At 36.4% G+C, this 12,603-nt stretch overlaps 1 protein-coding gene across 4 annotated transcripts in view; it reads right to left on the bottom strand.

Moving 5' to 3' along the window:
- The window catches only part of VAD1 (GRAM domain family protein), a 32,597-nt gene that overhangs the window by 6,945 nt on the left and 13,049 nt on the right, over positions 1-12,603 (bottom strand). For all 4 annotated transcript variants that reach the window (XR_015790804.1, XM_022288884.2, XM_022288876.2 and 1 more), the window contains 8 exons: positions 12,430-12,521; positions 12,157-12,344; positions 10,622-10,662; positions 10,404-10,491; positions 10,207-10,293; positions 10,049-10,103; positions 6,499-6,565; positions 1,501-1,600 (listed from right to left, as the gene is read on the bottom strand). Coding sequence is in view for 3 of the 4 variants with exons in the window: in XM_022288884.2 (XP_022144576.1) it covers positions 1,501-1,600; positions 6,499-6,565; positions 10,049-10,103; positions 10,207-10,293; positions 10,404-10,491; positions 10,622-10,662; positions 12,157-12,344; positions 12,430-12,521 (718 nt within the window). In the remaining variant the exon portion in view is untranslated. The remainder of the gene's footprint in view (positions 1-1,500; positions 1,601-6,498; positions 6,566-10,048; positions 10,104-10,206; positions 10,294-10,403; positions 10,492-10,621; positions 10,663-12,156; positions 12,345-12,429; positions 12,522-12,603) is intronic.

The raw sequence follows: 12,603 nt of genomic DNA, 5'->3' as shown, positions 1-12,603 counted from the left end.
GAAGATCATTGCAAGTACGTGCAGTCAAAGGAATGAAGACTAGTCTCCTATCCTTAAAGGAAACAACTATTTTGCAATGATATTAACTTCTAGATCTTAAAGGTGATTGTTGGCAAGCTAGGGAGGTAAATTTCTATTTTGTAACACCTAAGAAAGTGGAAGCAATAAGCCAAATAGAAGCTTGAAAGTGTTCTGGTGTAGTTTGGGCTTGGGGTATTGAGTTTGAAAGTAATAGCTTGTTTTAGAATTATTTTTTTTTTTTCCGAACAAGAAACAAAATACTTTTAGAATTGATTTAAAAATAGTTTTCAGGTTTTGGGAAGAAAATGGTTTAATGAAAGTATATTTGGATAAATATTTTTCGAAGTTTTTTTTTCTTATTCTTTTATTGCATAAATTTTTAGAACAAATAACTTTATAAAATCATAGACTTGTGAATAGTAATTTTAATATACCCAAAGTTTTTTTCTTTCACCAACTCAGTACATTATGTGTTACCGTGGGTAAGAAAATCACCAGCACCTTTTCTTCCTCTGTCCATTTGCTTGTTTGGTCTAAGATATTCAGCTTTTCTGGAACCGACTGGTGCTTACTGCTTCCCCAATAGAATCGATGCAGGCCTCATTCAGCTTATTAGGCGCAATCCGTTCAGAGGACATGCTAGAGTTTTGAAACTTTGTTAAACTATTTGCATCGCCATTTGGTGTTCTCTCTCCCAACTTTCTTGTAATTATGATCTTGTACATATTTTGACTCATTGGACCTCATTTTTGTAACCATTTGGTCTGGTAGGAATATCTCATCTCCCCTTTCTTTTGTATGCTCCTTATTTAATATACTTCTCAGTTTCTTATAAAATATACACTATGTATATGTATACATGTGCGTATACATGAATGTGTGTGTATGTGTTAGTTTTTACAAGTCATCCGACCATAATTTTTAAAACTGGCTATATAAAAATAATAAATATAAAAGTACTTTGAAACAGTTTTCAAACAAATCCTAAATTCTTAAAAGTTAAAAAGAAATCATAAATTCTTGAGAATGTGGTTGTAATGATTTTCCACAGTGAATTTCTGCCCTCGTTCTTGATATGTCTGTCTTATCTCTTTTGTTACTGGAGTTTTTAAGATTAATTATGTGTTCTAACAATACTTTTCCTTTACTCATTTTTTCTCCATTTTCATGAATTTTATTTTACCGGTCGGCGACCGCATGGTATGGAAAGTTCTATTATATCTTTCTATTGAACTTGTAATCTTTGAGACCTAAAGTTTAAGGGATTTGATTAGATTAGATTACTTACCTATACTTTTGGCATTTCTGGTTTCTTTCAAGTGAAATACTACAAATCTTCCCATAGTTTTAACGTGTCAAGAAAATCAATGAACTGACGACCACCATATGATACAAATTACAAAACTAAAACTCTATAATCTTTTTCATTATAGTTAGGGAAGCATAATTCCAAGGAAATGTACATGAGCAATGACATACCTTTCCAAACAGTTCTTTTCAGAAATGCCACGTTCACATATACCCTCAAGATGCAGCATTTATTTGATTCATCAGCATCTTTCTTCACCTCCCAATATCCCTAACGTTTATGAGGGGAGACACTTAGTAACTATGGAGAATAACAAGAGAAGCACATTAAAATTACGTAGGAAAGACAGCTAACAAATGATTGTCTTATACAATTTGAAATGATGGTCCTCCTGATCTAGATTAAAAAACAATTTCCAGTTGCAATAATGAAGAAACTTATGGTTCAATAAACTCCCAATATCCTTTTCTTCATTAATGTTGTTGGCTCTACCAACAGTAATTTAAGACTTAGTTCCCCGAATCTTATTTTTTTGAACAAGATACGAACTTCTCATTGAAATAATGAAAAGGAACAAAATTGTTCAAAGCTATCCGTCCCTACTCTACTAAAAAAAAGGCAGGCTGCCCTGATGACCGACACTCTACCTTGGGCTTTAGTTCTCGATCGGAATCTCATTTCCTGGAGCGCTAAGAAGCTCCCCCCCGGAAAGCTGGCCGAGGTTGTGTTCTTCCGAGTGGACGAGGTCGGCACCCGCGGGCGGAGGTCCTTGCTCCAAGACCAAGAGGCGTTTGGGAGTAACTGAGAACAAGGGAGAGGGATATGGAAAAGATGAAGTAATGAAAGAGGAAGTCATTGCTAGTAGTAACAACTTGTCACGATCCATTGGTTCATATAGAATCCGAAAATCAATCAGGTTGTTTCTGATGATAAAAAGAGCTTTTTTTTGGCTTCCGCGGGCGAGTCTGTAACCGCAGGCAGCTCAGACCCGACAACATGATGGCCGTGCACGAGACCACTTCGATGTTGAGTCGGGGGATGGGCTTATCTCGAAACCTGTTCCGGATGTGCCTCCGTCAAAAGGACCCATGACGATGAAGGAGAAGAAGGAGTAGGAGTAGGAGCTAGCCTGCCTTTTTTTAGTTGAGTAGGGTTACAAAGACACCCCACTTAGAGCAAATCAGACTAAGAGAATAATGTTTAAATAAAGTGGAAAAGGAACTCCATTGAGAAGCCTTGAATTTAGCAAGGACGTAGCCTGCTGAAGGAGGCTGCTTCTTTACTTCAAAAATCCTCAAATTTCTTTCATACCACAACTCATACACCAATGCCTTTACAGCGATAAGCCAAAGAAGAGAAACTTTAGGATTCAAAATCAGCCCCAAGAGAAGTTGATTCACATTTTCTGCCAACTCACTATCGAAAACCCATGCCAAATTAAATTCTTCTGACAAAAAGTTCCAGCATTGTCTGACAAAGGGACGAAGAAAGAAGAGATGCACCATACTCTCTTCATTGGATAAACATAAGCCACAAATCGATGGTAAAAGGCAGAAGCTAGGAAGCTTCTTTTGAAGAACATCAATCGTGTTAACCTTCCCATAAATAAGGATCCAAGTAACGAAGCTAACTTTCTTTGGACTTTTAGTTTTCCAAATAGCCATAAATAAGACTTGGCCTTGGATCACCGATGGCCATCTTACAAATTGATGCAACTGTAAAGGAGCCCGAGCTGTCTAAAGACCAATTTCTACTGTCAGGTTCACGGCTAGGAGAGTAAGAATGCAGCAAAGACAATAGCAAAATAAATTCCTCCAACTCATCATCTTTTAGAGACCTCCGTGTATGAATTCTCCAGGATAAGGTATGAGCATCCCAAAAGTCAGCAACAGATCCTGAAGAAGAAAGGGATAGCCTATAAAACGTATTATGAACCCCAAAACAAAATACACTCTCCTGAACTAAGTTTGAAAATCGAAAACTGGTTCCAATGCATCCATTGCCAAGAGACTGATCCAAGGTCTTCTAAGACATCCGATTAACATAACACCCAAGGACCATCCCAAAACTATCTCACCGTACAAACTTACTATCACTTTACGCCACACAGCATTCGTTTCACATCCAAACCACCATCCCTACTTGGCCAAAAGAGCATTAATCTTCTTAGAAGGCCGCCGATCCCCGTACCACCAACTTCCAGAAGTTTAGATATAATATTCCAGTGCACCAGATGATTTAAGGCTTCAGAAGAGCAACCGTTCCAAAGGAAAGATCTCATCTTCTTTTCAATTTGTTTACAAACCCCCGAAAATTTTTTCTAGATTGTATGTTGATACCACCGATTGCAGATTTTTCCCAGCTAACATAAAACCCCGAAAACTGCTCATAAGCTTTGATAGCCTTGATGAGAATATCTCGAAGTTCTTGAAAGAAGATTTTCCTTTCCTTGTAATCTCTTGGTTCATAAACAGTAGTAAGCCAAAAAATGTCAATACCAGAAAAGGAAAAAAGTATTGATAAAGAATACCTCCTTTTGATATTGAACCGACCTTCATCCTACATTATAATGCCTCCCGATTTTTAAATGAATCAATGGTCGACCAATCTATGTCTTTAGAACTCCACAAGGATTTGATCAGGGAAGGATCAAATTGCTGCATCTTTGTTTCTTGTAGACGTACCACATCTGGACATTGGTTCTGAATGAACTATTTAAACTTCAATTTTTTTCACCCTACACAACCCTCTAACGTTCCACAATATAACCTTCATTGTGAGCCAGAGATAGGGACACAATTGATGCATGCTTCTTTAAAGAATGAAGGAATTAAATCCGACTCTTCAGTTCCTTTTACCTCAACAAACAGCTTCTGCAAATCTATCTCAAACGATTGTTCTCATAATACTTCATCTGGAATTTCAAAGGAATTAGCAACCAGTGAAGAATCCGGACTGCTAATACTGATTTCTGAATCAAGTTCTTCGTCATGAGAAACTTCAGCAGAGGAGGGTGAAGAGGCTGAAACCTGAAAAGTCACATCCAATTACTTTGCCTAGAAGGAAATACATTGAACCTTTTGCTTTCTTTTACTCCAAAAGAAAGTTTAAATCCGGGAATTCCAACAGCCTAATCCGGGAATTCCAACAGCCTCAACTTTGGTGATAGAAACTTGTATCTAGATGAAGTTCTTAAACAGGTGCAAGTAAATTTGAAGGAAGCTTTCAACGAAGAAAGAGAAAGAAATATTGAAGGTAAGAAAGACAAGCAAAAATCTATCTCTAGTTCAATAAACTCCACGAATGAATGAAGGTAAGGCCCGTAGGAATTCTTCCCTTGATATTTTGGACAACGAACTTGAAGATAAAGATGCAGCGGTTAGAATTAGCAACTTAGATTCTTCTTCAAAGTCTATAGGCCCAGGCTAAATTAAACTCTATAGACCTTTCTTTGGATAATTATTGTGATCAGTCCTCTGAGGAAGAATTCCAGGCCCTCTTTAATGAACAAAAGAAAGTTGAAAAACCAGGAAATACAAAGCAAACACTCATCCCTCCATATTTTGAAGAAACGGGAATCATTCTGGTTCCTTTTTTTTTCTTTTTTTTTGAACAAAATATGGACTTCTCATTGAAATAATGAAAAGGAACAAAAAATGTTTAAAGATACAAACTCTCGAAAGAGTGAAGACAAAAAACGATAAAAGGAAAGAAAAAAATTAACTAGGTAAAATAAAGGCACCCCAAGTAGAGAAAATAAGACTAGGAGAGTAATTTCCAAACGAAGGAGACAAAGAACACCACTTAGAGGCTTTAAACTTAGCTAACTTGAACCGATCTGGCGAGGACTTTCTTCTTTCTTCAAAAGTTCTGAGATTTCTTTCAAACCATAACTCATATAACACAACCTTTATAGCATTAAGCCATAGCAAATTAGCTTTAGGAGGCAAAGCAAGCCCAAGAAGAAGCTGAAAAAGATTGTCCACAGCCTCATTGCCAAAACCCCAGGCTAAATTAAACTCTTGGAATAACAAAAACCAACAATGCCGAGCAAAGCTCAAAGAAAAAAGAGAAGCACCAGATTCTCCCCATAAGAGTGACAGAAGATGAAAGTTCACTCCCCCCATAAGAGTGATTCCAATTTTTTTTTTTTTCGATCTTTCACTTCCAAGGTGAAAGTTCATTAATAAAGTTTGAGTTTTCTGTGTGCAGGAGTTTTTGAGCAAGGAAGTCTCAGTTATCATTTTGCTTGGCTGGTCCGTGCTTGGTTTGGTTGTGCTTTGGTAGTTCGATTTTTGAAGTTGACGATTCAGGGAAGCTGGTTGAGTGTTTTTTGGAATTTGAAGGGTCGAGCTTTGCCTTTCGCAGCAGCCAGGTTGACGTGTTTGTTTTCAGGTTTTGAAGAGCCTTTTTCTTATGCCTGTTCCATACTTCTGTAGTAATTGTTCCAGTTTTTGGTTGACACACGATGTTTTATAAGCAGCCACCTTTGTTTCAAGACAATATTTTCGATCCTCAAGGTGTTTTAATTGGTGCATGCCGTCTCGCGAAATCCTTGGTCAGGTTTCTCAGTTTTAGCTTTAAAGGTGTCTTTTATAGATTTTAGGGGAAATTGAGAAATCTCTTTGCAGACTTTATCTCATTAATTTGGTAATACTCAAAGGCTGATGGTTTGGTTTCCCAAGGAGCTTCCCTCCTTATTTTCGCTAGTGGAGTAGATGAAGAGACTTCGTTGATCTAAGTAGATGAAGAGGCTTTTATAGTCATGTTTCTCTTATTTAAACAAGGGGGTCCTTTTGTTGTTTGGGTTTAAAGTCCTTAAAAGTTTATTACTTTACAATGTTTTCTCATCGCCCTTACTCTGTTACTTCTTTGGGATTCTCTTCCAATAAAAAGCGACTAAAGGAGTTAGAAAAAGTAATAAATAATATGGCTTATTGTGAAGAAGCTCGTTTAAGAAGAAGGTTGGAGCGGCTTGAATGGAAGATGGAGTATGATACACTTTTGCAAAGTTCTGAATCCTTGGACAATTTTAAGACCAGCGCTTGTTTAGACCTAGTACTACTAGAAACATATACTAATCTTCCCCGTCTAGAACTTATTACCAAAAACAATAGAGGGATAATTGCCACCAAATGGACCAAATAAAACTGAATAGTAGCTGATACCTCAACACGGAAATAATCTGAATATGGAACCTCATTGACTTCTTGCATTAGCTCAATGACCAAATGACTGAGAAAATGAGTAGAGAGTTAATCTAACTGAAAAAGGCATTGAATAAAAATTTGCAGATTAGTTTGAAATATTATAGATGACAGAAACTTAAAGCTCAAATAAGGCCTGCATCAGTCCATGAGCAACCACGTATCAGCACATTAATAAAAATAGATGGACAACGAAACCCCCTGCCTTCCCTCGCCCCTACAAATTAGAAACTAAGGAAAGAATCAGCAGCATTATGGTTACAAACCATATCTAGCTCGGTAAAGATGAGACCCATACCAATGCAGGGTTTTATCATAAGTTATAAACAACCACAGAGCAATTCCTAGTAAGTGTATTAAGAAACAAATAAATTTGTAAATGTCCGAGCTAGCTTACATGTAACTCAACTAATATCACAAGACAACTACCAAACTATAAAACGTTAAGTCATCAAGTATCCCAGTTTATCATGTCTCTTTTTGCTTTGCTAGAAAGTGTCAGTGGGGAATTTGAAAATATCTTACGAAACTTTTTTTTGGGGGGAAGACCACAATGATAAGAAAATCTCACATTTAGTGGGATGGAACAACCTGATGGAGGGAGAGGGTTTTGGCTTAGGAAATCTCAGAAAGAGGAATGAAGCTCAACTATCTAAATGGCTATGGAGATTCTCTCTCTCTTTAATGAACTATGTCATAGTACAAAGTGAAAGCGGTGGCTAGTAAGGATGTATGTAATTGAGAAAGCCGATATTGGTGTACTAAATCCAAAAGGAATGGAAATTATAGAAGCCCTTGGTGAAATATTTTGAGAATGCAAGACACTTTTGCTAAACTTATTTCCTTCAAAATCGTTAATATGGTGAGAGAATCACCTTCCAGTAAGATCCTTGCAATAAAATGAGCCATAGCCAATTGGTTTCCCAAAATACTTGAACTTTCAGTCAGAAAAATTTGTGGTCGGTCGATGTTTGGGACATTCGCTCTAGATCGTGGGAAATATGTATTAGAAAAAGTAAAGATGAGGAGGTAACCGTACATTGTAGTTTTCTGGAACTATTACATGGAAAAATTCTATTCATAAAGGAAAATTGTAGATTCTCGAATTTGGAGTCTTCGGGATGGTTCTTAGTCAAATCTTTGTCAAAAAAAATTGGAGGGAGCTGCTACATTGCCAAAAGCATTTGCATCTGCTCGTATGTAAATGCTCACCACATGCCACTTTTGAATCCATTGTTTTTTTTTTGTCATTACTTGGTGTAAATGCTCCCCCCCTTTTCCACTCATATAGCTTTGCCTCCTTATTGACAAATTGAAGAGCTTTTTTTAACCCGCCTGTGGGTCCTCTTTCTTTTTTGTAATCATCTCTCCCTCCTTTTTTCATTATATCAATGAAATCGTTTCATTTCAAAAAAAAAAAAAAAAAAGCATTTGCATCTGCCTAATGGAAATCTAAAAATTCAAAAGTGAATATCTTGACATGGCTGGTATTTGTGGAGAGGCTAAACACGTTTGATAAAGTCCAAGAAAATGCCTTAATGGGGTGTTGTTACCCAGTTGCTACACTTTATGTTTTGAACTTTTGAGGCCAACGAAGATACTCTTTATGTGCTTATCCACTGCTTGTAAAGTAGGCACCTATGGATGGAACTCTTCTAAATATTTGATTGTTTGTGAGTTAACAACTTTAGAGCTATGAACAATATTTGTACTCTCCTTCGCAGAAATGTCTATAAAGGGAGAGTAAGAATCACTTGGATCAACATTGGCCAAGCTATTATTTTCATAATTTGGTATGAAACAAAAAAAAAGGATTTTCAACAACAAATGCACTCCATGGGAAGAAAGCTTGGAAGTTGAAACTAATCAAATATCATGCGGCTTCATGGTGTGTTATTTTCTAAATCATTTCAATTACTCAATTAATGAGATCAACTCTTCTTGGAAAGCTTACTTGTAAGTAAGATTGCAATTAATAAGATCAACTCTTCGGTACTATTTTTTATTTTCCGATAACTTCAATTTAAAATTGATTTTCCTTTTCGTTCTTCCACTCCTCAAGTCCAAATCACTCCTCCAACACCATAAAATTTCAAAAAAGGAAATACCCGCGGCAAGGAAAGAAAAAATTAGGTTAAATTACAAGATTGTGATAGGTCTCAGTGGACCTATCTCAGAAATATCGTTCATCGCAATAAAACAATAAACTGAGTCCCCTAGCACTTAGACTTAGAGACGTCAGGAGCTATCTTCTCAGACAAGTCTACAAAAAAACAAAAAAAACAAAAAAAAAAATTCAAATAATACTAATCTGATACCCCTGCAAGGGTTCCACCAAGTCAAATACCCCTTCCCTACGTAGCCTATAGACATGATTCCTATTACAAAATTAGGGAGGGACCACACCGTACAGCACACATTCTCACACCTAACCTATTCCTCCCTTGCCCCCTTTTGTAAATTGTACCTTGTCTCCTTTATTTTTGACACTTCCCAACCTCCCCTTGGGTACAGATGGTGGATTGGAGGCTTTGGATGCCTATCAGATCGATCCTAAACTTTCTTGTAATAGGTTCTACAATTTTATCTCGCATGTCCTTAAACTTTCAATATCATCTAATAGGTCTCTAAACTTTAAACTCTCTAATAAGTTTTTGAACTCTCGCATGTCCTTAAACTTTCAATATCATCTAATAGGTCTCTAAACTTTAAACTCTCTAATAAGATTTTGAACTCTCAGTTGTGTGTGTGTCTCTAAACTTTAAACTCTCTAATAAGTTTTTGAACTCTCAGGTGTGCGCGCGTGCTTAAACTTTCAATATCATCTATGTGTGCGCGCGCTTTAAAAAGTGAGAAATAAGTCTCTGTTGTTAATTCCGTCAAAACTCCATTAGTTTAGCACTTACATGACACGCTAATTGTACTATTTAAGACTATATGACTGTATCATGTCAAATAAAACTCGCCACATGGGATACATTTGAGTGGGTCTAGGACGGGTAAATAGGGGAAGAAAATTGAGAACAAAGTTTGACAGAGTTAATAGCACCTATTAGACACAAAATTGAGATTTCATAGGCACAATAGATAGTTTTTAAAGTTCAATGATCTATTATACACGACTAAAAGTTAAGGGACTATACCTGTAATTATGATAGTTTTCAATAATGGTGAAATTTTGGTCTAGGGTTAATTTCTTTCTTTTTATTAGAGTTTCTTATTATATTTGTTTTTGTTTACAATCCCTTATATGCTAAGCTACTATTTTCATTTTTCACTTAACTTTTGTTTTTCTCATCTATGGCTTGAAATATAAATCCCGATATAACAATATTGAATTTACTATGATCCCTGAAAGTTTTATTACAAGTCTGCATCTGTTATGAGAATTTCACCACATACAAACACAAAAGTAACAGAGAAACAAAAAATGTCTAGAAAGTATGTTCATGACTAACGAGGAACAAGACCAGCAAAAAAAATAAAATCATTACAAAGCAACTTGTCAAACCTATCTCGATAAACTCGAAATTTCTGGATCTCCGAGCAGCCACTAAACTTTGCACCTTTATAGTAAAATTAATACTATCATAAAAGATCTAAAATAGAAAAAGAAATATTAACATAGCGAAAAAGGTATAATATTCTCTTAAATGAAAAGAAGCTAACCAAAATATAATTTTATTGGATGTTTAAATGATAAATGACGTGTATGCCCAAATATGTCATCAGGACGCCATGGAGAACATTTGAACTCTGGAAAAGTATCACCCCGATCAAACAAGTAACTCAAAGGATCTACATATGTAACATTAGCTAAAATAATTCATAAAGGATTTCTACATTGCATAGTTGCAACGCCCTACCTTTATCTCCACATTGTTCATGATATGAAGAAAGAAAATTAATTGCGTCATCTGAAAAATAGAAACTAAAGAAATCCTCCACCTGTATCTGCAATTCAATTTGAACCAACTTTTCTGATCAGAACTGATTAATAATTGCAAAGAAACTGTAAATTCGAAGGATCCAAATCTAAACCACATATTACATGTAAAATTCATCAAAGAAAGAGCAACTTTACCGGAAACTTTGATTCTGCAACCTTGGTAAAACAATCCGGTACTGCATTCCAAATTCAAACCACATCATTTATTCAGCACAGGAATTTCACTTGTTATAACAAGGCAAGTCTAAAAGTGAACCACTAAAGTAATGAATAACAGCATCCCTATGTCCAAGTCAACCTGCCTTTTATTTCCTTCATTAAAATAGCCCTTCCTGTTATACCAAAATAATCCCCATTCTCACCTACCCTTCACACCCTCCACGGAAACAGGACACTCTTTCTAGAGAATGGGATATAACTTTTTTTTTCTTTTTTTATAACTGGGAGTCGAAGCTTTGATCTCTGTACCTAGGGGCACCTGCGCCCGCCCCAAGGCCCAGACACGGGAGACATCAAGTAATTTTGGTATTAAGCTCACTGGAAGGTTCGAACTTGAAACTCTAAGCCAGTATGGCCAAGAGACCCCAAGTCATTACCAATCGGGCTGGCCCTTGAGCTTTTGATAAGAAATTGAAGAAAAAGATTTATTCCAAAGAACAAAGCTACAATAATGATAATGGGAGAATAAGATATCCACCCATACCGAAATCAGAGGGTTCATAGGATACCTCAATCTACAGTAATAAGGGGGGAAAAGTGGAAAATAGAAGCCCTGAGGAAGTGCACTTCATTGGATGTCGTACACTATATGGTGTGGGTTATGTAAACGTACGATGGAATTGCCATTTTCTGTACGACTGTTTTTTCCGGAGATCTTTCACATTTGTTTGGCGCATGATGGATCTTGTCGGCCATGATAGAAAAGGTATTGTTCCATATGCCATTTTGAGGTAAGAGTTGCAGCTTTTTGGTACATAATGGATCTTGACAGCCATGATAGAAAAGGTGTTGTTCCGTATGCTGTTTTGAGGTAAGAGTTGCAGATTTTTGGTACACAATGGATCTTGTCAGCCATGATAGAAAAGGTGTAGTTCCATATGCCGTTTTGAGATGAGAATTTCACATTGTTTGGTACACAATCGATCCTGTTTTGAGGTAAGAGTTGCAGCTTTTTCATTTGCTTTGTGAAACATTTAGCTGGACAGGAATAGAAGAATCTTTGGGGGCTTAAAAGTCTTGAGCTGTAGATTATGCTAGGTCCTACGTCTCTCTTTTGGTATTAGTAGCTAACTCAGGATTTTGGTGACTATCCTTATCTCTACAACTAGAGCCACATTTTTGTAGTTTTGAGGGTGTCTCTTTTGAATAGTCTCCTTCTGTGGTAGACTTTCTTTTTTTATATTGCCCGGTTGTATTCTTTCATTTGTCTTAATGAAAACTAAGAATTGAACTCGGAATAAATATTTAGAAAGAAAACTTTTTTTAACTAATATATGCATCCTCTCTCAGAAGCCAATGGTAAATTTGAAGGTACAAGGAATGACTGAAGACATTCTTGGACTGCACAATTCAAGGACTCGAGGCTAACTCCTTAATCTAAAAGGTCAGAAGGAGGAAAGGGAAGGAAAGGGAAAAGCAGATAAATAAGAAGGGAAAGAAATGCTATATACCCTTGGGAGCATCCACATTTTCCAGCTTCCATGTCAATGTCTTTCTTGAACTTGAAGCATGACTATCAAGAATTGGCTCTGCTTCCTGAATTACATTAATAGGTACTACTGGTAGTGTCTTTGGCCCATTTTCCTCTTCAACATTGGCTTGAACCATAGAAACATCAGGAATGGGAGTATTCATACTCCTTACACCCAGATGATTTAATAATCTAGTAAGTCAAGCAGCAAAGAGTCCATGGAAAACACATTGGTAAAGGTGAAAAAAGTTACCTGTCAAAAGAATCTGTAGAAGAATCCAGCTCCGTGGCATTTTCAATGCCAAGGATACCATCTTCCTGTCTGCTAGATTCATTTATTGATTTCTAACATAAAAATTAAAATTTAATACATAATAGAGACGAGTTTTTAGTTTTTTTAAAAACTTGTCATTCCTACCAGTGATAT

This window comes from Momordica charantia (genome assembly GCF_013281855.1).
Source record: "Momordica charantia cultivar OHB3-1 chromosome 5 unlocalized genomic scaffold, Mcharantia_2.0 BLBB01000005.1, whole genome shotgun sequence".
Lineage (NCBI taxonomy): Eukaryota > Viridiplantae > Streptophyta > Magnoliopsida > Cucurbitales > Cucurbitaceae > Momordica > Momordica charantia.
This window is presented reverse-complemented; position numbering and strand designations above follow the sequence as displayed.